We start from the raw sequence: 22,898 nt of genomic DNA on the forward strand, positions 1-22,898 counted from the left end.
ACCATTTCCACTGGCAGAAGCTTTTTCTCCTTCAGTTTTTTCGGCTTTCTCAGCGGTACCACTCTCCGGTACGAAATTAATTTTCGATAACTTTTTAGGCTCATCCGGTGGTATTGGCTTTCCAAGTTTTTGGTGAAGTTTAACAACTTTTTGATGTTTTGCGCCGCGTACATGAGCAGCATATGCATCTGTACCAGTACAAGTGACATCGCATAATTCACAGTGATAATTATTACCACGATTTTGAGTAGCCGCCTGAGCGCTAGCCTGCATTTTTAAGGATGCTTCACGTTTCTTGTGCTTCTGTCCCTCCAAATGTTCACGATAAGTTTGCGGTCCAGCACACGAAATTTTGCATACTTCACAGTAATGTAATTGTTGTGGCCGTGGTGGAGGCTTGGTCCTAGGACGGGCTGCGTTTACACCACCAACTGCAACACCTTTTGGTGCTCTATATTGCCAGCCACCAACTGCAGCTCCATTGGCGTTTGGTTTTATAGCGGTAGTTTGATGTTGTTGTTGAGCGACATACATTGATGCTGCACTATATAGTGCAGATTCATAATTACTATAAGCATTAACAGCTGGGGTAGTAGTAGCTGCCACAGTTGCAACTACTTTGGCAGCGCCATTTGTTTTATCTTTAGCTCCACCGGCTTTTACACCAGCATTCACATTTTTGACAGGCGGTGCCGAGTAATGAGTTTTGCTAACAGGTGCAGCTGCTGGTGCAGTGTTGTAGCTTGCTGGCGCTTGTTGATAATAAGTTTTTGAGGTATCGTAGGCAGGGATGGCACGACTATAGTCATATCCTGCATATGCATTAGCCCCAGAAGCGCCCGCTGCTGCATAACCACTTTGACCAGCAGCAGCAGTTTGATAGGCTGCAGCATTAGCATAAGTTGCGTTAGTTACGGCCGGATACGTGACCTGACTGGGATTATATCCGGCACCAGTCGCAGTATATTGAGTACCGCCATAATTAAATCCAGCATAATTATTAGCCATTACCGCAGTGCTTTTCTAACAAAAATGACCTAGTATAATATGTATACATAAAAAATCAATAAAGGTGACTATGGTAATACATATTAAGATGCATGTATCTACTAGAACATATGTATGTATGAATGTAATACCTTGTGAAAAGTACGAGGGTGCTTCGGAATAATATAATATAAAGCAAATTTCTTATTTTATTGTGCTTTGAATACAAATTTACCTTTTGGAATCTTGAAATTTTGTGGAAATATAAGAAAAACCTTTCAAAGTTGAGAAAATCACGTTCTGAAACGAAAAGACAAATTGTTAGAACCGACGCGTCATTCGACAAAGTTCTTCCTCTAGATCGGCACATTTCTTCACCTTTTTAAACTTTGTAAAGTCAAAAATATCGGGTTAAACTAACAAATTAGTATTTCCTCTTAATATATGGAGTTGAATCCAATTAAAATCTCTCTAAATTTGGTGAAATTTCAATATCTTACCAGCAATTTTCACTAAAAATCTCCAGAACAAATTCCGCACAAGTAGTGAAAAATTTGTTTCGTTCCACAATTGGCCGAGCAAAAGAAGAACTTGCCCGAAAACGATCCCGTACTCAGTTTTCTAGTGCCTTTATACACATGCATTCTTGTCTTTGCCGGTGTAGAACCCTGCCGCGAGACTTTTATGTGAAAGTCTTCGAACAGTGCCATCAGCGGAAGCGTGCGATCCCATAAAGGCTCCGACGATTAACAACGAGATTGAGTGAGTTTTGCAGTCGGGTGGCTTTGTGAAACACGTATTTGTTGTCGGTTACACGTTGATGAAAATCAAAAGGGGGACTCATGTAACCGTATAAATGCCTTATAAAGTGTGTAAACGTATAAATTTATCTAGTTTACGCAGGAGCTGTCAAATTTTGTATGAAAAATCATTTACACAATTTGTATAAATTTACGCGCACATTTCATTGGGCAGCGATTTAGTTTAGCACCCCCCGAGTTCGGGGTTTAACCTGGTATCAAATGAAAGAGGGAGTTCTCCCGATCACAAATATATATATTTTAAAGTGCGCAAACTTATAATTTAAAAGTTATTTGTTGTTAAAGCTTGCAAATTTCTATAGAACTTTTATATGTGTATACGTATATATATTTTATGACATTACAAATCTGTGCTGCCACATCTAAAAAACGGAACAAGTGCAGAATCGAAAAATAGCTTATAAAAATACCTTTCATCTGATATATATCTTTAACTTTTCTAGTCTTTATATGCCAAAAATTTGAAAAAGCCCTTTTTGTATTCGTGAACGAGCTGATATTACCTTATAACTCTTATGTTATCCGATCCAACACCGGCTGCGCCATGCACAATAATTCTGCGTAGAACACCTTTCTGCATAGGCGGCCTTCGGCCGCGCTTATAAAAAATAACCCTGGGCTACGCCATGCCAAGTCCGGTGATGCCCTTCTACGCAGAAGGGTGTACCTCGTAGAAGAACTTCACCGTGGCGGTAGCCACGGTTATACCACACACCCGGACTTGGCATGGCGTAGCCCAGGGTTATTTTTTATAAGCGCGGCCGAAGGCCGCCTAAGCGGAAAGGTATTTCAACTTTTCAAAATGAGTAGTAAAAATATATATTTTCTTTATTAACTGAAAGGTGGTAAGGTAATATTTATATTTGTTTTTTTTTTTGTTGTTTATGTGGCAGCACAGCTTTGTAATGTCATCAATAAAATATATATATATAAATGTGCATGTTGCTACAAAAGCGCAATTGATTTAATAAAAACGTTTATAATAAGTAAAAACAATGCAAAAATGAAATGTGAAATATACAAAAATGGAATTTAAGTTTATCGCTGCCAATTTATATAGATATGAATGTGGATTAAGGTTTTGAAAGATGTGTAAATTGTAATTTAAAGTGCTATAGAAATTTGCTAAATTTGCAAATTTTAACAAATAATTTTTAAATTATAAGTTTGCGCACTTTAAAATATATATATTTGTGATCGGGCCAACTCCCTCTTTCATTTGATACCAAGTTTTACCCCGACCTGGGGGGGTGCTTTTCTAAAATTTTCCCCAAGCTTTTCATCCACAATTTCTTTTTATCTCTCTTTTTTCTTTTCTTTTTATTTCATAAAATTGCTGTAGTTGCAAGTAAAAAAAAATCATCATCCGATGACGACATATTCACGTCTGAACGCTACGGTTTCTCAATGCAAATTAGTGTTGGGAACTATCGAATGAAAACTATCGAGTATTCGATAGTTCACTAATTTTCATTCATTCGATAGTCATTTGAAATTTGTTCATTACTATTTTTTCGAATTACTAGTTTTAGGTATGAATGATTCGTTCACTACTATTTTTTCGAATTACTAGTTTTAGGTATGAATGACTCGTTCACTACTATTTTTTCGAGTCACTAGTTTTAGTTATGAATGATTCGTTCACTACTATTTTTTCGAGTTACTAGTTTTAGTTATGAATGATTCGTTCATTACTATTTCTTCGAATTACTAGTTTTAGGTATGAATGATTCGTTCATTACTATTTCTTCGAATCGTTCGTTCTATTTAAATTTTTGCTGTGCATATATCAGTGTTAAAAAGATATTAAAATAAATTTAGCATACGTCAACCTAATCGACAAACGTTTTAAGCGTGGTAATTATTAAATATTTTTAACTGAGGAAGTGATTTTAACGATTTCATTTGTGTAGATATTTATAATGCGGCCTGGATTGAAGAGATCTTCCGTTTGGGAGTTTTTACCAAAAATGGCAATGAAGTTAAATGCCATATATGCAAAAAAAATTTTAACTTTTCTGGCAACACATCAAATTTAAATGACCATCTACGCCGTAAGTATCCGTCTTCCTCAGAACCATGGTGGAATAACCAGGTGAAGTAAGCCGTCAATTGTCTCGCTCTAAATTCTTCTTTGTTCTATCATTCGGCTATCTGAAAATTTTTCACCAATGTTGTCCCCGGAAAATGTGGTTTTTTTGCATTTTTCAGGAGTGAAATATGGTAGTTTTAGTCATTTTTTCATCTAAACCAGTAGGTGAATATCGGTGGACCTTTACCGGATTTAATTACAGAGATTCATATTTGGGTATCTTTGGTGTGGGCTTCCATAAGTAAGGTCGTGCTTAACTATTGCGTTTATATTATTGATGTTTCCATCATATAAGTATGTTTAATTTGTTCCAAAAAAATTTGAAACAGGTCTTTGTTAAAACAAACTATTTGAATTCGCGTCATATCCAACAAGGATTTTCGCCTGTGCAGCGCTACTGAAGACTATCGAAAAATGTGCAAGAACACCAAAACTATCGTATTACCCCTTATTTATGTAAACACTTTGCTAAAACAATGGATTTCTAAATACAATTACGAAAAGTTGTTACTATGTTTGTTTTGGCCTAAAAATTAGACCACTATGATAAGAAGAATGTTACTGTTATGGATTGTAAATTAGAATATATGAATCCGACTCGCTTGGATTAGCACCTTCTGGTTCTAGGCCGACTCCTATTATATCCCCTGACATATTTTAGTAAATAATAACTTGGGAACATTAGTAATACATCATGAATTAACTGCCAAGAGCTTATGGGAGATCTTCTGATCAAGTTTGTATGATATATTAAAAGGTCATATGTTTTACTTCCAACTCTCAATGTCAAATTAACAGAGCAGATGGAAAGAACAATGGATTTTTAGAGATCGAAACACATTTAAAAGTATTACGATCACTTCCAAGTGTGACTGTAAAACTTTTCATCAAACCCGAAACCCATTTAAGTGCGCAAAGTTCCTACAGTTCAACTATATAATGGATAACACCTCTCCCACTTATGTCCGGTTTTTCGATAAAAGCTTCAACTGAAGTTGAAGTTGAGCTCAGTTTACTTTAGACGCATTCTTGAATTTTACTACTCATCGCAGTTTAAGTTTTTAATTTTATTCGATGCCTAAAGTAATATAAGTTCGCACTGGTCTTGTGTATCCCTTTTGTATTGGCATTAGGTTGCACTGATATGCTGAAAAAGAAACAGTCTGTAATGGCTTTCGTAGCAAGGCATTTGTTTTTCTACTCCTACTATTCCAAAGCGGGTAAACATTTTACCCTCTTCTGACCGTTGAAAATACATCCCTACCGTTTCAGATAGCGTACACCTTCTATCTCTTTTTATTTACTTCACCTGGTTATTCCACCATGCTCAGAACATAGGAATCTAACTTCAGGAGAAATAGCGTCAGTAATTTCAGAAGAGGAACGTAGTTCCACTTCTCTTTCGTCAACTACTGCAGGGAGTGCAGCGCGCAGTTCGTTAACAGTACCTACCGAAGACATTTCCAATAGTGGATGTTTGAGAAGGACTGTACAAACAAAATTATTTGTTACCAGCACACGTTCTGAGCTCTCAGAGCAAGAAAAAAATAATATTGATGAATCTCTTTTAAAGATGATTACAAAAGACTTGCAGCCACTTTCCATCGTTGACAATGTAGGATTTGTAGAATATACAAAAAAGCTTCAGCCATTATATTCCTTGCCAAACAAAAAAGTTTTATCAAATACAATGCTACCTTTTAAATACAATGAAGTAAGAAAGAAACTGCATTACTTGCTCAACATTGTAACACATATTTCAGTTACAACTGAAATGTGGGCTTCTGATAGTCAAAAATCTTTTTGTCAGTTACTAGTCATTTCGTTCGGGATAACAAAATGATTTCTGCAGTTTTATCAACAAAGGAAATCTTAGGAAATCATACCTCCCAAAATATAGCTACAGAATTGAAGTTAATATTTGATGAGAGGTCCGTTTTTGACAAAATATTTACTGTAGTAAGTGATAACGGGGCTAATATTAAAAAGGCTATAATTGAAATGCTACAGAAACACCACACCCATGTGCAGCGCACACATTAAATTTATGTGTAATTGATGCCATCAAAGCTGTTCCACAAGTTACTGTACTCATAACCAAGTGTCGTGCCATAGTCACTTACTTTAACCATAGTTCTCAAGCGACGGAAAAATTAAAAAATATGCAAAAGCAAATGGGCATTACTGAACTGAGGTTAAAACAATATGTCCCTACCCGGTGGAATTCCACCCTTATAATGATGGAGATGGGATCATTTTTGTTTTTAAATATGTTTTTAAATGTACTTTTCGGAAAAAATACAAAAAAAATTTTAAAGTTTTTTTTCAATTAAATAAAAAAAAAAAATTCTCGGCCCACTCCGGGATTAGTGGGGATGATTGCAGAATTCATTGAAGTTTTTTATGAGAAAAAAAAGGGCGAAATTCAAAAAATCTCGAAAAACTGAAAAATTACAAAAAAAATTTTAAAATTTTTTTGAATTTTTTCCGAAAAGTATATTTAAAAACTTATTTAAAAAAAAAAATGATCCCAAACGGTCAATTTTTGAAAAAGTTATAGCATTTTGAAAACAAAAACGGTGTTTTTTTTTTAAATTCATTACTTTTTTTGAGTTTGATGAAAAAATTTGAAAAACTTCTGAAAAGCGTCTTTCGTAAGCTAGAAAAAGAAGAAAAACTTTCAGCCAATTCTAAAGGGGTCGGGTTCAAAATTGGTCGAAATGGGATGGAATACTCCATATATATCTTTATCTTTTCTAGTCTTTATTTACCAAAAATTTGAAAAAGCTCTTTATTGGTGGAAATTTTTTAAATTTTAATTTTAATTCTGCGTAGAACACCTTTCTGCATAGCCGGCCTTCGACCGCGCTTATAAAAAATAACCCTGGGCTACGCCATTCTTAGTCCGGGTGTGTGGTATAACCGTGGCTGCCGCCACGGTGATGTCCTTCTGCGTAGTACACCTCTCTGCATACCTTTTGACGTATAATTACCCCTATAGTTATTATTTGCACCAAAAAAAAAAATTATACGGTTGAACTCACCATAAACACCACTACCGATACTCATATACATTTTTTTAATTTGACAAATGTATGTATTCTGCAGATTACGCAGAAGGACATCACCGTGGCGGTAGCCACGGTTATACCACACACCCGGACTTGGCATGGCGTAGCCCAGGGTTATTTTTTATAAGCAGAAGGTGTATGTATGTATGTATTTATTTGAAAATTTGTTCCTAGCACAACAATTTTGACAAATTATTTAACAGTGCTAGTCATGAATAGCATGAGCTATAAAAAATTGAACATTTATAATAATAATAAATTAGATTATTCAAATTAAATTAAATATAACGGATAATAGTGAAATATTTATGTATGTAAATGTAAATCTTAAAACTAAATAAAAGTAATTAATAAATATTAAAGACAGCAGTAGTGATGATAACCTTTGGCTGGTTATAGATCGAATAGTATTTAACAAATGAAGAAAGAAGACACAGAGAAAGGAAAAGGACTTAGAAATGAACATTTTAACAACAACAATTTGAGATCCAGTTTAAGAGTCGTTAAAAAATGATGTTAGCTCTTTTTTGAAGTGCAGAGCATTACTTAAGAGTCTTGTTGACTTGTAGGTAGGGAGTTCCAAAGACGTATTACGGTAACAAAGAATTGGCGCTCAGAGGTTAGCGTGCGGTATCTAATGTGCTTAAGAAGAAGCACCGATCTTGATGATTGCAGAAAAATAAGCTTAAGATATAAATTCTTGATCTAGACGTGAATACTCGTCTTTTGATACCTCACTCGAAAAAAAGGCCCAAATTTTGGTGGGTACCATAAACTGCACAATTAGCAATTTATCTTTAATATTGATGCTATGATTGAGGTTATATTAATCCAATGCAACTCTGCTCTTCCTACTGTTTTTCATTCCACTCCATTCGAGTGTCTTTTTCACTGAATTCGAGTGCCTTCCACTCTATTCGCAACATAACCTCAATTTAAGCTGCCAAACTATATAGTAAACAATGATTGTGCATTCACGAGTTCAAAATTGCTTTGTTCTGCGCATCTACATCACACTTGACTGCTTCAGCGAATGAAAGAAAGAGAGAAAAAACAAGAGCTAAAGGAAAATGACGTAAAAATTGTTCATAAAATAATGTTTACATGCGTAATGCGCCACCTTCTATAATTCCATCATGACGTACGGCGCAGTACGATTTTGACACTTGTTCATCGAATTTACAAAGACAAAATATTTTAAGGGCCAATTAATGGTGACTTATAATCATAAAACCATAACCAGATAAAACAGCTGATCGAACCTACCTTATTGAAATCAATGTAATCGATTAATGGTACCGTACCATAACACTAACTCGATTACATTGATTTCCATAAGGTAGGTATGATCAGCTGATTTATCTGGTTATGGCTTTATGGTTATAAGTCACCTTTAAATCGCCCTTACGGAAGTTTAATTAGCCCTTAAGGCAGTTTAATTGGCCCTTTACTCGTCGATATTTCAGTACATTAAATCGATTTTTTCGGGGCGTTTTTGTGCATCACTAGTATTAACCTGTCAGCTTGTTGGGATAAAATTGTCTGATGCAATGTAAGGTATTATTTATTTTGTGAACAAATACTTTGACGGAGAAAAGGAATAGGTTTGAAAACATCATAGTCTAGTTTACTTTAAGCTCCAATAGCAATGGACACAGAAGATGTAAGTTTTGTATTATTTATGAAGAAAGTGGTTTACTGACGCCGAAACGTGCGAGTCACTAAATGTTTTGAGGTTATGAGTAGGTGCAATACAATTACATTAAAACTGGATATATTTTCTATAGGGATTTGATCCAACTCTTCTGAAGAAGAAAAAAAAGAAGAAGACCTTTGACTTGGATGCTGCACTTGGGCTTGACGATGGCAGTAAGAAAGAAGAAGCCAAGGACGAGTCAGCTATGGATACTGGAGTTGCTGATTTAGAAGATAATTTAGATTTGGAAAGCTTTGGCAAGAAGAAAAAGAAGAAGAAGAAGCCTTTCAATTTAGTCAAACTTGAGGGAGCATTGCCATCTACCAAAGAAATTGAGGAAGAAGGTAATAATGCCGCTATTGAGGAGCCAGAAGATGATATTAATTTGGATGATTTAAAAGATAATTTAGATTTGGAAAGCTTTGGCAAGAAGAAAAAGAAGAAGAAGAAGCCTTTCATTTTAGTCAAACTTGAGGGAGCATTGCCATCTACCAAAGAAATTGAGGAAGAAGGTAATAATGCCGCTACTGAGGAGCCAGAAGATGATATTAATTTGAATGATTTAGAAGATAATTTAGATTTGGAAAGCTTTGGCAAGAAGAAAAAGAAGAAGAAGAATCCTTTCAATTTAGTCAAACTTGAGGGAGCATTGCCATCTACCAAAGAAATTGAGGAAGAAGGTAATAATGCCGCTACTGAGGAGCCAGAAGATGATATTAATTTGGATGATTTAAAAGATAATTTAGATTTGGAAAGCTTTGGCAAGAAGAAAAAGAAGAAGAAGAAGCCTTTCATTTTAGTCAAACTGGAGGGAGCATTGTCATCTACCAAGGAAATTGAGGAAGAAGGTAATAATGCCGCTACTGAGGAGCCAGAAGATGATATTAATTTGGATGATTTAGAAGATAATTTAGATTTGGAAAGCTTTGGCAAGAAGAAAAAGAAGAAGAAAAAGCCTTTCAATTTAGTCAAACTTGAGGGAGCATTGCCATCTACCAAAGAAATTGAGGAAGAAGGTAATAATGCCGCTACTGAGGAGCCAGAAGATGATATTAATTTCGATGATTTAAAAGATATCTTAGATTTGGAAAGCTTTGGCAAGAAGAAAAAGAAGAAAAAGAAGAAGAAGAAGCCTTTCATTTTAGTCAAACTTGAGAGAGTATGGCCATCTACCAAAGAAATTGAGGAAGAAGGTAATAATGCCGCTACTGAGGAGCCAGAAGATGATATTAATTTGGATGATTTAGAAGATAATTTAGATTTGGAAAGCTTTGGCAAGAAGAAAAAGAAGAAGAAGAAGCCTTTCAATTTAGTCAAACTTGAGGGAGCATTGCCATCTACCAAAGAAATTGAGGAAGAAGGTAATAATGCCGCTACTGAGGAGCCAGAAGATGATATTAATTTGGATGATTTAAAAGATATCTTAGATTTGGAAAGCTTTGGCAAGAAGAAAAAGAAGAAGAAGAAGCCTTTCATTTTAGTCAAACTTGAGGGAGCATTGCCATCTACCAAAGAAATTGAGGAAGAAGGTAATAATGCCGCTACTGAGGAGCCAGAAGATGATATTAATTTGGATATGGACTTCTCAATGGCAAAAAAGAAAAAGAAGGTTAAAAGGAAGGATTTAAATAGGTGTTCTACGCAGAATTAAAATTTACGAAATTTCCACCATGAAAGAGCTTTTTAAAATTTTTGGTAAATAAAGACTTACCTGCTGATTTAGAAGATAATTTAGATTTGGAAAGCTTTGGCAAGAAGAAAAAGAAGAAGAAGAAGCCTTTCAATTTAGTCAAACTTGAGGGAGCATTGCCATCTACCAAAGAAATTGAGGAAGAAGGTAATAGTGCCGCTACTAAGGAGCCAGAAGATGATGATATTAATTTTCCCAAGTAGCCACCATCGGAACCATCGGCCGGACGACACCCGAGGAACATCCCTCCGACGCAGCCCAAGTTCAATCGTTACAATCCGACAATGAAAGCCAAATAATTCTCCTCACAGCGATAGTGTCGATGGAACACCGAGGGGGCTGCTTCAGGCTCAGAGCCTTAGTGGATCAAAGATCAGAACGTAGCTTCATTTCATCAAAAGCTCAGATCAAGCTAGGGCTTCCATATAACCACTCCCTATTTGAAATATCGGGCATGGGAGGCCGAGTAGTACAAACCTCCAACAATTTGTGCTCACTGACCCTAGTCTAAAATGACAATAAGGTAAAATTAAAAGCCCAGGCAACACTCCCAACACTTAGGCTATACCCCGAACAGAGTATAAAATGGTCTCACCTTAAACTAGCCGACCAAAGTTATCGGAATCCATCCCAAATCGATCTGGTATTAGGCAGCGATCTCATCTCTCAAATCATGTTAAATGGCATCGGAAAGATCTCACCCACATTGCTAGCCCAAAACACAATAATTGGCTAAACCCCGAAAAGGTGGGAGCACACTCCTCTCAAGCATCGGCAGTGACGAATGTCCAGTTGAATGAACAGCTACGGGAAATTGAAGAGATACCCAGAACGCGAGTGGAAAAAATGTCCACCATGAAAGAGCTTTTTCAAATTTTTGGTAAATAAAGAGAAAAGTTAAATATGTATATACATCAGATGAAAGGTATTTTTATAAGCTATTTTTGGATTTTTTAATTTTTGAAATCCATCCTCTAGTTTCGGATATATTTTGATTTGAAAAATTCATAATTTCGCCTTTTGACATGGAATTACCCCCAAACCTTTCATTTGCACCAAAAAGAAATATGCTGTTGGAATAGGCATAAGAATCTCTAGGGGGACTCATGTAACCTTATAAATGCCTTTTAAAGTGTGTAAACGTATAAACGTAAATTCTATACCAAATACGGAAAAAGGGATGAAACATGGTAATTGGATTGGTTTATTGACGCGAAAATAACTTTGGAAAAAACTTTGTAAAATGGTTGTGACACGTACCATATTAAGTAGAAGAAAATGAAAAAGTTCTGCAGGGCGAAATAAAAAACCCTTGAAATCTTTGCAGGAATACTGTTCGTGGTATTGCATATATAAATAAATTAGCAGTATCCAACAGATGATGTTCTGGGTCACCCTGGTCCACATTTTGGTCGATATCTGGAAAACGCCTTCACATATACAACTACCACCACTCCCTTTTAAGACTCTAATACCTTTAATTTGATACCAATATCGTACAAACACATGCTAGAGTCTCCCCTGGCCCACCTTTATGGCGATATCTCGAAAAGGCGTCCACCTATAGAACGAAGGCCCACTCCCTTGGCCACAACCTTGGAGGTTGGTCAAATCAGCTGTTATAAGGTTACCGATAAAGCACCAATGTCTCCAGCTTAATGCGCCACCTTCTATAATTCCATCATGACGTACGGCGCAGTACGATTTTGACATTTGTCCATCGAATTTACAGACAAAATATTTTAAGGGCCAATTAATGGTGACATAATCATAAAACCATAACCAGATAAAACAGCTGATTGAACCTACCTTATGGAAATCAATGTAATCGATTAATAGTGCCATACCATAACGCAAACGCCATAACCATGCCATAGCCAACCAGTTGGTTTTTGGTTTCTCGCAATATACATAACATAAAAATATTTGAGTTGGTGAATTTAATAACTTTTTGTAGATTTTATTCATTGTTTTGGATACGTTATGACTAAGAGACTTATTTTTTGTTCAATATGTTTGTAATTTTTTGCGTTTTCTTAGTTTTTATGAAATTTTCACGATTTTTAGTTTAAGGCACCATTAATCGATCACATTGGAGATGGTTATGGATATGGGTATGGTTACTACTATGGCGTTATGGTTTGAGGGCGAATTAATGGTGACTTATAACCATAAAGCCATAACCAGATAAAACAGCTGATCGAACCTACCTTATGGAAATCAATGTAATCGATTAATGGTATCTTACCATAACGCTAACTCGATTACATTGATTTCCATAATAAGGTAGGTATGATCAGCTGATTTATCTGGTTAGGGCTTTATGGTTATAAGTCACCATTAAATCGCCCTTAAGGAAGGTTAATTGGCCCTTTACTCGTCGATTTTTCAGTACATTAAATCGATTTTTTCGGGGCGTTTTTGTGCATCACTAGTATTGCCCTGTCATCTTGTTGGGATAAAATTGTCTGATGCAATATAAGGTATTATTTATTTTGTGAACAAGTACTTTGACGGAGAAAAGGAATAGTTTTGAAAACAACATAGTCTAGTTTACTTTAAACTCCAATAACAATGGACACAGAAGATGTAAGTTTTGTATTATTTATGAAGAAAGTGGTTTACCGACACCGAAACGTGCGAGTCACTAAATGTTGTTTTGAGGTTATGAGTAGGTCCAATACAATTACATTAAAGCTGGATATATTTTCTATAGGGATTTGATCCAACTCTTTTGAAGAAGAAAAAAAAGAAGAAGACCTTTGACTTGGATGCTGCACTTGGGCTTGACGATGGCAGTAAGAAAGAAGAAGCGAAGGACGAGTCAGCTATGGATACTGGAGTTGCTTATTTAGAAGATAATTTAGATTTGGAAAGCTTTGGCAAGAGGAAAAAGAAGAAGAAGAAGCCTTTCAATTTAGACGAACTTGAGGGAGCATTGCCATCTACCAAAGAAATTGAGGAAGAAGGTAATAATGCCGCTACTGAGGAGCCAGAAGATGATGATATTAATTTGGATATGGACTTCTCAATGGCAAAAAAGAAAAAGAAGGTTAAAAAGAAGGATTTGGATGAGTTATTTGCCGAGAAAGGAGAAGAGGACAAAAGTGAGGATAAAGAAAATGGTATGAATTAACTATGTAAATGTATAAATACAAGGTAATACTTTACAACAGGGGTCGCCTGCTAATACACGTCCGTAATTATCGGGAGGGGTGTCAATAGACGCGTTTTAACCTGAGTATCAATAATCTGAAAAAAATTAGCTTTTATCAAAAGATATACGCGAAAAACCGAGAAATTTCCCTGTTGTAAGGTGTTACCAAATATAGTCATGTCAACTATCTATTTTACTATAAACTTTTTTTACCTACATATTACTATAAACTTATTATATCTTATACTGCACAGCCGATGATAACAGTACTTCATGGGCCGGTTCAGATCGTGATTATACGTATGATGAGCTATTAAAACGTGTGTTCGAAATTATACTTGATAAGAATCCAGATATGGCAGCAGGGCGAAAGCCGAAGTTCGTGATGAGACCTCCTCAAGTATTGCGTGTAGGCACTAAAAAAACTTCATTTGCTAATTTCATGGATATCGCAAAAACGTTGCATCGTCTGCCTAAACATTTGTTAGATTTCCTATTAGCTGAGTTAGGAACTAGTGGTTCGATGGACGGAAACCAGCAACTTATTATTAAAGGTCGTTTCCAGCCTAAACAAATTGAAAATGTACTGCGTCGTTATATAAAAGAATATGTAACTTGTCACACCTGCCGTTCTCCTGAAACTATATTACAAAAGGATACCAGATTGTTCTTCCTTCAATGTGAATCCTGCGGATCTAGATGTTCTGTAGCAAGCATTAAATCTGGTTTCCAAGCTGTAACGGGAAAGCGTGCTGCGATTCGGGCGAAAACTACATAAAATGTTCTTTTTTTCGCAACTAGGATTTTGTTTATTGTTCTTTTTGAAAGCGTTAATCGTTTACTGTAACAAGTTTGGTATATGACCAAGAAAAGAAAAAATAGAACAAATACTAAGCGAAGATATTTTTTTTTATTTAAAATAAAAATATACACAAATCATTAAATTATAAAAAATAGTAAACCGAAATTTAAAATACATATTAATAACATACCCACAAACACAAAAATCAACAAATGCAGTCTTATTTATTTTAAACCGGATACCTTTTCAGATACCATTCAAGAAGCTCATCCTTAAAGGATAATTCCATTGATCTGTCATAACCTTCGTCGATATCCCAAATGAAGGAATAAATACTTAATTGATTGCAAAAAATGTCGGGACGTCCAAAAATAAATAATTTATTGCCAATAGAAATACTTGATGGATCTAATTGATTCTTGGTTTTGTCCAGCATTCTTTGTAATGCACCTAAAATATCATTGCGCTTATCAGCCAACTTTCTTGCGCGTACTTCACTCTGCAAACGTTGAATTTCGGCAACATCGTCCCTTTGCCAAATAATCAGCGGTAAAACTGCAGTGCAATCGTCTATTTCAAATCTATAACAACTGCTCCATTTGTTTGGTGCTCTTTTACCTACAACACGACCATGCAATATCATTGTGCGAAATTGTAATGATTTATTGAAAACTTCATAGATGGCAGGACACGATGTTGCACTACAACAACGCACATCGCACAGCATTAGAGGAATGTATTCTAAAGGTTTCTTGTCGTTTTCTTTTTCCATTCTGCATTTTTCCGACAATTGATCTTCTAGACTTTTACCATCATTTGCTTTTGGAGTTAAGCTGTAGTCATTGGTACCGTTTATCGTATCGCTGTATCCGTATCCCTAACGTAATCAGCTGTTTATCGTTACGACGGTAAAACAAAAACCAATTGGTTGGCTACGATACGGTTACGGCCATCAGCTGTTATAAAGCTGGAGACATTGGTGCTTTATCGGTAACCGTATCGGTAACCTTATAACAGCTGATTCGACCAACCTTATGAGAATCAATGCAATCGATTATTGGTGCCGCTAAGGTCGTAACCGTATCGTAGCCAACCAATTGTGTTTTGGTTTACCGTCGTAACGATAAACAGCTGATTACGTTAGGGTTACGGATACAGCGATACGACATACGGCACCAATGATTCCGGCTTTACACTCATTACGATTTAAACAGGAACTGAGCAATTTTCGGCGAGTTTGTTTATATTTGCAGTGTCACATATCTCAGAATCTTTATGTCAAAACTTTTAAGGTGATTTCCTATTAGAAACTAACGGAAGATGGACATGACGCGTAGCTCCATAGACGCTACGAGCTCTGCCCCCTAATTCGAACCATCGCTAAAGTTAAGGCTCCATTGCCAAAAAATTTAAAAAAAAGTAACAAGCGCGAAGAGAATTATGTTGCAAAATACCAAATGGTCACCAGGAATAAATGGCCAATTAATGCATTATCATGGTAAATTAAGAGCCAGTTAATAGTGACTTATCCATAACCAGATAAAACAGCTGATCGAACCAAGCTTATGGAAATTAATGTATGTATGTAATCGATTAATGGTGCTATAGATAGATAATTAATTGACGATCGCACTGCGACCATTGGTCTATTGTGCCCTCAACTGCTTCACAGCACCTCATCCAAGCCGACTTCTCTGATGAACCCTAACAGTTCACCTGGGTTGAGGGATTTGATGTGAGAATGCTCTGGCCATGGTGAGCCCATAAACTTAGCCCTACGTCTTGAGATTGCGTCAAATTCCAGGAGTACATGTTCCGCCGTCTCCGCTGATCGATCACAAAATCGGCATGTGATGTTCGATAGTATGCCCAGCTCCTGCATGTGGCTGTTCAGTCTACAATATCCTGTAAGAATAGCTGTTAGGATCCTTAGGTTATCTTTCGAGAGGCCTATTAATGCCCTATATCGAGTTGTGTTGTAGCCCACTAACAGCAACTTAGATTGTTTCAGGCCTGGCATATTGTGCCAGTGTTCTTCCCTCTTTCCCTTTCTTCTACTAGTAGATGCCCTCTGATTTCCTGCGGACCTACTGGCAGGAACGGCTCAGGACCAATAGGTCGTGTCGTTGCTGCCTCTCTTGCCAGGCTGTCCGCCTGCTCATTACCCTCAACTCCCTGTGGCCAGGAACACAGGCCAACAGCAGTTCGTTGTGTGCTCCTAATTGATTTAGCTTTTCAACGCACTCAAGGACTAGTGCTGATTTTATTTCAGATGCCGAGATCGCCTTGAGGGCGGCCTGACTGTCACTGAGTATGGCAATTGTTTCATTGGAATATTCGCGCTGAAAGTTCAGGTCAGCACACTGGCTTATAGCGAATACTTCCGCTTGAAAAATGCTCGGGTATGCTCCCAGAGGTGTTGGTATCTTGGTTCTGGGTCCAACGACTCCAGATACAAACCCCTCTGGCGTCTTCGAGCCTGTATACCATACTATTCTATTTGTCTCCCAGTTCTACCTTATACCTTTTCTCATAGACTATCTGCTGAGGATATCATCCCTCGGGAGTTGGAGACTGAGATTTTCTCTCTCAATTCCTTCATGTTTCGGGACGATATGACTTTACTTATGCCCGAGCCTTCCTTAGCGAAATTCAGGAGGGCTCGCTTGGCTTACTGCTCTATTGATATATGCAGCGGAGTCAGATCGAGGATAGCCTCCAGGGCTGTTGTAGGGCATGTGCGCATAGCTCACGTGATGCATACACATGCCAGTCGTTGAAGTTTTGACAGTGCTTGCCTCGTCGTCGCCCGAGTTGTTCTCGATGCCCAGGATATCGAGCCATATGTTATCATAGGTTTTACTATCATGGTATATATATCCATCTTAGCACATGCGGGCTACAGCCCAATGATTTGCCTGCTAAACGTTTGCATACTATGACGGACCTCGTGGCTCTAGCTCTCAGTCGAAGTGCTGTTTCAATAGGAGCTTGGTGTCAAAAATGTCCCCCAAGTATTACACCGCGGTTCCATATTCTAGTGCCACGCCATCTATTGTTATTGCTCTCAGGGCTGGTAGGGCCCTTCTTCTGATGAAAGGGATGATGGTCCTTTTAGATGGGTTGCTGTTAAGCCCCACACTGGCGCACCATCCCTTGGTAATAATCACTGCTCTCTGTACTATGTCACAGAGCGTACTCTCGAATTTATCCCTTGCAATTATGACGATGTCGTCAGCATATCCTTGGCATCTTATGCCACTGTCAGATAGCTTTTGTAGGAGTTCATCCACTACTATGCTCCACAGAAGGGGTGATAGAAATCCTCCTTGAGAGCACCCCCTCGTGGTATTAACCTTAACTACGTTGTTGCCTACATGGACTTCAGCGATTCTTGTGCGGAGTAGACTGTCAATTCATCTCTGGATAGGCATCTGAATTTCTCTTCTCTGCAGTCCTATGTTTACGCTTTCGTGTGATGTGTTGTCAAAGGCACCCTCGATGTCAAGCGCAATCACTATTTCCTCTGTTTCGAACGCCCTCTGTATTTCTGATGTTAGTTGGTACAGAGCTGTGTCCGTGGACCTAACCGCTCTGTACGCATGCTGGCTATGATGTAGGGACCAGCTCTTGAGGGCGTTCCACCTAATGTCTTGGTCTAATATCTTTTCCATTGCCTTCAAGACAAAGGAAGTTAGACTTATTGATCTGAAGGACTTTGCTCTTCTACACATCATGGGTATGTATCCCAGTGCCAGGCTATCTCTCATGATCCTGGCCAGATGTGGGATAATCTGTGTCCCTTGCTGCATTAGCGCCGGGTAGATGCCATCCACCCCCGGAGATTTGTATTTCTCAAAGTATTCCACTGCCCATCTGACTCTGGCCTTCCTGAAGTGGGAGTTGGCCAATTGCCAGTCTGATGGGGTTGGCTTTACTCTGGGGAATACAGGTCCCGGTACTTGAGGAGAGGCACCCGGAAAATGCGTTTGTAGCAGGGCCTTGGCTCGCTCCTCCACCGTTCCGGTAAAGGTACCGTCTGGAAGCCTAATTGCTAGGTTAATCTCCCTCTGCTCTTTGGCTAGGGCCTTGTGGAGCCTTGCCGCTGCAGGTGTGCTAGAAATTCCCTCACAGAAATTTCTGAAACTTTCGTTAGATTTTGAGTGTATTCCTCCCAGTTGCCGGCTCTTCTTGCCCCGTTAAAAAGTTTCCTGACTTTCTTCCTTAGTAGTGTCAGGTCATGCGACCACCAGGGGGTTGCCTTATTAACTAGGGAGACTCGGTAACTGGAGTTGTAGGCATCCATCATTATCTGATTTGATCTGTCCACTCTGCCCTCTTACTCAGTACAGCTAGCGCTTCTGCTCTTATTTCTGAGAATATCCGCGCTAGCTTCTATGAGACTTTTGTAGCTTCCCAATATGTTTTCCTGGGATTTCTTTTAGGGGTAGATTGCCCCGACACAGCACCCAGCTCAAACCTTATGATCCTGTGATCCGATAGGGAGGGTTCTTCTGAGACTCTCCATTTCGAGATCATATTCTCAGTTAGGTTGTTGCCAAGTGTTATATCTAGGACCTCTGCTAATCTATCTATCTATCTATCTATAATCTAGTAAACACTCACCCCTTTAGTTGGTATCACTGCTGCCCCACTCCGTGTTGTGGGAGTTAGTATCGCTTCCTATGATCAGCGGAAGTTTCGCTCTTCTGCAGTGCTCCACTAGCTTCTGCATGTTATCTGGAGGGACTGTGCTGTCGTCCCCTGGGAAGTAGCCTGCGGCCAGCACAATGTTGGGGTTGCAGATCCCGACTTAAAAATTCTGTAATGCAAAAATAGTTAATATTTGCTTTAAGCATTACACATGCTTTTGGTATCTGCTGTGAGAGAACCCAAATAACTTTGTTATTACTCACATTAAGGCCCCTCACCTGTCCCTTGTAAGCCCAACGTTCGTGACTGCTTGTGCCGGTCATTTTGGCCCGGCCGGCCTCACCGGATCATCGTCATCCGACAATCCGCTCTCGCTTTCGTCCCCCCTATTCAGCTCCAACTCCTGAAGGTTGAAGCCCTCGATGAGCTCTTGTGTGGTGGGGATTTCTCCTTCATCCCCAGGCTGCACGATTGTGTTGTTCTTGCTTGCTGCGGTGGGAGGGTTTGTGGTCTCGCGAGCTCTGATGGTATCGGTGCTCGGGTCCGTCATATCCTCGTCCGACAGCTCGCCTCTGTCGGCGTCCTCTGCGTCCGCCTTGTCTTCCGGCTGCTCATTATTCCCTGGTTGCCTCTACCTCCAGGGTCTCACTAGGACAAAGCCGTACCTGTAGTGCAGCTTGAATCCATTTCTGTGTGTAATTTGGTACGACTCCTCGTCTATGCCCACGTCGAGACGTAGGCCTGTTTCCTCTGCGCTACAGTTAATAACGCGCACTCTGCGTCCTGAGACCCTCATTTTGATTTGGCGAGGAGGCGTAACGCAAACTCTTTGGGGCGTTCCGCACTTCTGGGGAGGAACATAGTCACATTATGCGTTGGCGGTATTTCATCCCCGCGTCTCGTGCATAATTGTGGCCCTGTCCACCCCTCAAGAGTCGGTATAACTTCAACGAGCCACTTAACAGTTTTCTCGTCCTCGCAATCTACGAGGAGGAGCCTTGCTCCCCATATCCATAACCTAAAAATATTTGAGTTGGTTAATTTAATAACTTTTTGTAGAATTCATACATTCTCGCCATATTAATAACCTAAAAATATTTGAGTTGGTGAATTTAATAACTTTTCGTAGATTTTATTCATTGTTTTGGATACGTTATGACTAAGAAACTTATTTTTGTGGAATACGTTTGTAATTTTTTGCGTTTTCTTCATTTTTACGAAATTTTCACGATTTTTAGATTAAGGACCATTAATCAATCACATTGGAGACGGTTATGGATATGGGTATGGTTACGACTATGGCGTTAGGGTTAATGAAGTTTAATTAGCCCTTAAGAGCCTAATTTTTATACTTTATTATAGGATTTAGGAGGTTAGTCCTTGTAGTAATATGATACTGGTTACTGCTTTAGATGTTTTTAACGATGGAGTTAAAGCGTTAGCGATAGTTGGATTTCGGGGGCAGTACGACTTGATCTCGAACACATGTATTTGATTGGAGAGCGACATATGAGGCGTCGGCTATATGCCAGCTACAAAGCCTTAAGCGGGAGTCATTAGTGCCGTATGTCGTATCGCTGTAGTCGTATCCCTAACGTAATAAGCTGTTTATCGTTACGACGGTAAACCAAAAACCAATTGGTTGGCTACGATACGGTTACGACCTTAGCGGCACCAATAATCGAATACATTGATTCCCAACCGTATGGTTGGTCGAATCAGCTGTTATAAAGTTACCGATACGGTTACCGATAAAGCACCAATGTCGCCAGCTTTAAAGCTTCTTGTAGTTAACCTAAAGCTGGAGACATTGGTCCTTTATCGGTAACCGTATCGGTAACCTTATAACAGCTGATTCGACCAACCTTATGAAAATCAATGCAATCGATTATTGGTGCCGCTAAGGTCGTAACTGTATCGTAGCCAACCAATTGGGTTTTGGTTAACCGTCCTAACGATAAACAGCTGATTACGTTAGGGATACGGATACAGCGATACTACATACGGCACCAATGACTCCAGCTTAACAGCCATGCTGGTTTCGCTAAATATTTGACCAACGACGTTTTATGTGCTTAGACCCTAAGAAAACAGCTGCGCTACTTTGAACAGCTGTTATCACAGTAAAAGCACAGCTAATTATAGATTGATAAACGCAAACAGCTTAAAAATGTTGAGATTATTTCCTTATTATGTCCGGTACTTTTCAATTAAGCAAGCTGCCAAACCACCCATTACATTTACGAACACAATTAATTTGCCAAAAACTAAATTTGCAAATCGTTTAAGTGCAGCTAAACGTTTGGAAACAGAACACAGATTGGTTGAGGTAATATTGGCTTATAAATAAACATGTGAATACCTTATCTCAATTACTTATGTATGAATTATGACAGGGTATATTTTCTGAAGCATATAGTTACCAAGAAACGCATAATAATGAACCAGCTTTTGTACTACACGACGGCCCACCATATGCAAATGGTGATCTTCACATGGGACATGCTGTAAATAAGGTGAGGGTAATTCTACGACCACATGACTAGGTATTAAGACCCGCCCAAAAATATCGGTGGTGTTTTGACACCACTCCCGATATTTTTGGACCGGTATTAAAAGTGACATGCTATCGGCGAGAAGCACATATATACATATGTATGTAGGCATGCATTCGTCGAAATTGCAAACCGCTGATCAAGCATATGTAAAGTTGCATTAGTAGTGAAGGGATTAGCATGAACCAGAGTTTTCCACTCGTTCATAGTCTCATCCTTGCATGATCACGTTTAAGATTGCAAACTTTTTCGCTCAATTCTTTCACTCTAATTACTCTGCTGTGGTTGATTCATCCATATGAGCTCCATTTTAGTAACTCAATATATGCTCCACATTTGTTGCCTGAAGATGTTCTATTACATCTAAAGACCCTAAAAGAATCCTTCAAATATGGTCCCGATTTGATCCCAACAAGTTTTCTTAAAAAATGTGCGGAATACAGTTACCAGCACCTTAATGATCTGTTTAACCTCTCTTTAAAAAATGGCACTTTCCCGACGGCTTGGAAGGAATCTTTTCTTATCCCACTCTATAAAAAAGGAAGCAAGTCGTCTATTGAAAACTATTGTGGAATAGCAAAGCTCTCCGCTATCCCTAAGCTTTTCGAAGCAATCGTTACTAATCACCTTACATTTTCGATTTCTACATTGATAGATATTTCTCAGTATGGCTTTTGTAGAGCCAAATGAACCACAACCAATTTGCTTGAATTTACAAGTCACGTCTTTAATGGGTTTAGAAACAATCATCATACCGACGTTATATACACTGATTTCAGCAACCATTCGACAAAGTACGCCACTCATTACTTGTTTTTAAACTCGAATTGCTTGGCTTTCAACCTGGCCTAACTCGCTGGATCTCCTCCTATCTTTGCGGTAGAACTCAAAGAGTCATTTTTAAAAACATTTGTTAGAATGTCATCGATGTTCCCTCCGGTGTGCCTCAGGGCAGACATCTCGATCCTATTCTATTTTTGCTCTTTATAAACCATACTAGCAGACCCGGCAGACGTTGTTCTGCCCTAAATTTGGCCTACCAGCTTACATTTTAAAAAGCTTTTTCCGTCTAACTCTGCCCTCGCCCTCTTAAATTAAAAAAAAAAAAAAAAAATATAAGGCGCGATAACGTCCGAAGAGATCTAAGGCCGAGCTTATCTTCCAATTTGCGTCGTGCTCCTCTTGCTTTTCCCTACAAATTGGCCGGACGGGACCTACATGTTTTATGCCGACTCCGAACGGCATCTGCAAGACAGATGAGTTTTCACTGAGAGCTTTTCATGGCAGAAATACACCCGGAGCGCTTGCCAAACACTGCCGAGGGGCGACCCCGCTTAGAAAAATTTTCTTCTAATTGAAAAACCTTATTTCTAA

General features: G+C 38.5%; 5 protein-coding genes across 33 annotated transcripts in view; 3 read left to right on the forward strand and 2 right to left on the reverse strand.

Annotated features, from left to right (window-relative positions):
• The window catches only part of Zn72D (Zinc-finger protein 72D), a 73,822-nt gene extending 72,246 nt beyond the window's left edge, over positions 1 to 1,576 (reverse strand). For 3 of the 6 annotated variants that reach the window (XR_010953573.1, XM_067788298.1, XM_067788296.1), the window contains exons 1-3: positions 1,488 to 1,576; positions 1,223 to 1,287; positions 3 to 1,037 (exon numbers count right to left, since the gene is read on the reverse strand). Coding sequence is in view for 5 of the 6 variants with exons in the window: in XM_067788298.1 (XP_067644399.1) it covers positions 3 to 1,008 (1,006 nt within the window). In the remaining variant the exon portion in view is untranslated. Of the gene's footprint in view, positions 1 to 2; positions 1,038 to 1,222; positions 1,288 to 1,365 lie in introns of all 6 variants that reach the window. The other 3 variants (XM_067788301.1, XM_067788299.1, XM_067788297.1) reach the window with 3 other exon arrangements.
• A 6,900-nt stretch (positions 1,577 to 8,476) lies between these two features.
• On the forward strand, positions 8,477 to 11,281 carry LOC137252502 (uncharacterized protein PF3D7_1120000-like). 23 transcript variants are annotated; one of them, XM_067788318.1, is made up of 5 exons: positions 8,477 to 8,634; positions 8,759 to 9,860; positions 9,915 to 10,028; positions 10,086 to 10,196; positions 10,391 to 11,281. In XM_067788318.1, the coding sequence occupies exons 1-5, from the start codon at positions 8,620 to 8,622 to the stop codon at positions 10,558 to 10,560; spliced, it is 1,512 nt and encodes a 503-aa protein (XP_067644419.1). In that variant the 5' UTR covers positions 8,477 to 8,619; the 3' UTR covers positions 10,561 to 11,281. The 23 variants fall into 23 exon arrangements, with proteins under 23 accessions (XP_067644419.1, XP_067644421.1, XP_067644416.1 ...); XM_067788320.1 differs by having other exon boundaries at positions 9,918 to 10,028; XM_067788315.1 differs by having other exon boundaries at positions 8,759 to 9,515; positions 9,570 to 9,683; positions 9,741 to 10,196.
• A 1,440-nt stretch (positions 11,282 to 12,721) lies between these two features.
• On the forward strand, positions 12,722 to 14,529 carry LOC137252503 (eukaryotic translation initiation factor 2 subunit 2). The gene is made up of 3 exons (XM_067788327.1): positions 12,722 to 12,946; positions 13,074 to 13,482; positions 13,769 to 14,529. Exons 1-3 carry the CDS (start codon positions 12,932 to 12,934, stop codon positions 14,290 to 14,292), a joined length of 948 nt encoding a protein of 315 aa, XP_067644428.1. The 5' UTR covers positions 12,722 to 12,931; the 3' UTR covers positions 14,293 to 14,529.
• On the reverse strand, positions 14,318 to 15,281 carry ver (verrocchio). Its single transcript, XM_067788328.1, has one exon. It carries the CDS (start codon positions 15,086 to 15,088, stop codon positions 14,546 to 14,548), a length of 543 nt encoding a protein of 180 aa, XP_067644429.1. The 5' UTR covers positions 15,089 to 15,281; the 3' UTR covers positions 14,318 to 14,545.
• A 5,739-nt stretch (positions 15,282 to 21,020) lies between these two features.
• The window catches only part of IleRS-m (Isoleucyl-tRNA synthetase, mitochondrial), a 93,724-nt gene continuing 91,846 nt past the window's right edge, over positions 21,021 to 22,898 (forward strand). Inside the window, exons 1-2 of one of the 2 annotated variants that reach the window (XM_067788362.1) lie at positions 21,021 to 21,298; positions 21,366 to 21,485. In XM_067788362.1, coding sequence (XP_067644463.1) covers positions 21,140 to 21,298; positions 21,366 to 21,485 — 279 coding nt within the window. In that variant the 5' untranslated portion in view covers positions 21,021 to 21,139. The remainder of the gene's footprint in view (positions 21,299 to 21,365; positions 21,486 to 22,898) is intronic. The other variant, XM_067788361.1, reaches the window with a different exon arrangement.

This window comes from Eurosta solidaginis, chromosome 5 (genome assembly GCF_040869045.1).
Source record: "Eurosta solidaginis isolate ZX-2024a chromosome 5, ASM4086904v1, whole genome shotgun sequence".
NCBI lineage: Eukaryota > Metazoa > Arthropoda > Insecta > Diptera > Tephritidae > Eurosta > Eurosta solidaginis.

Coding starts and splice junctions, on each gene's coding strand:
- LOC137252502 (XM_067788302.1), top strand. Junction 10,197..10,390: donor CAAAGAAATTGAGGAAGAAG/GTAATAATGCCG, acceptor CTGCTGATTTAG/AAGATAATTTAGATTTGGAA.
- LOC137252503 (XM_067788327.1), top strand. Junction 13,483..13,768: donor AAGTGAGGATAAAGAAAATG/GTATGAATTAAC, acceptor TATACTGCACAG/CCGATGATAACAGTACTTCA.
- ver (XM_067788328.1), bottom strand. CDS start 15,088: ATGGAAAAAGAAAACGACAAGAAACCTTTAGAATACATTCCTCTAATG.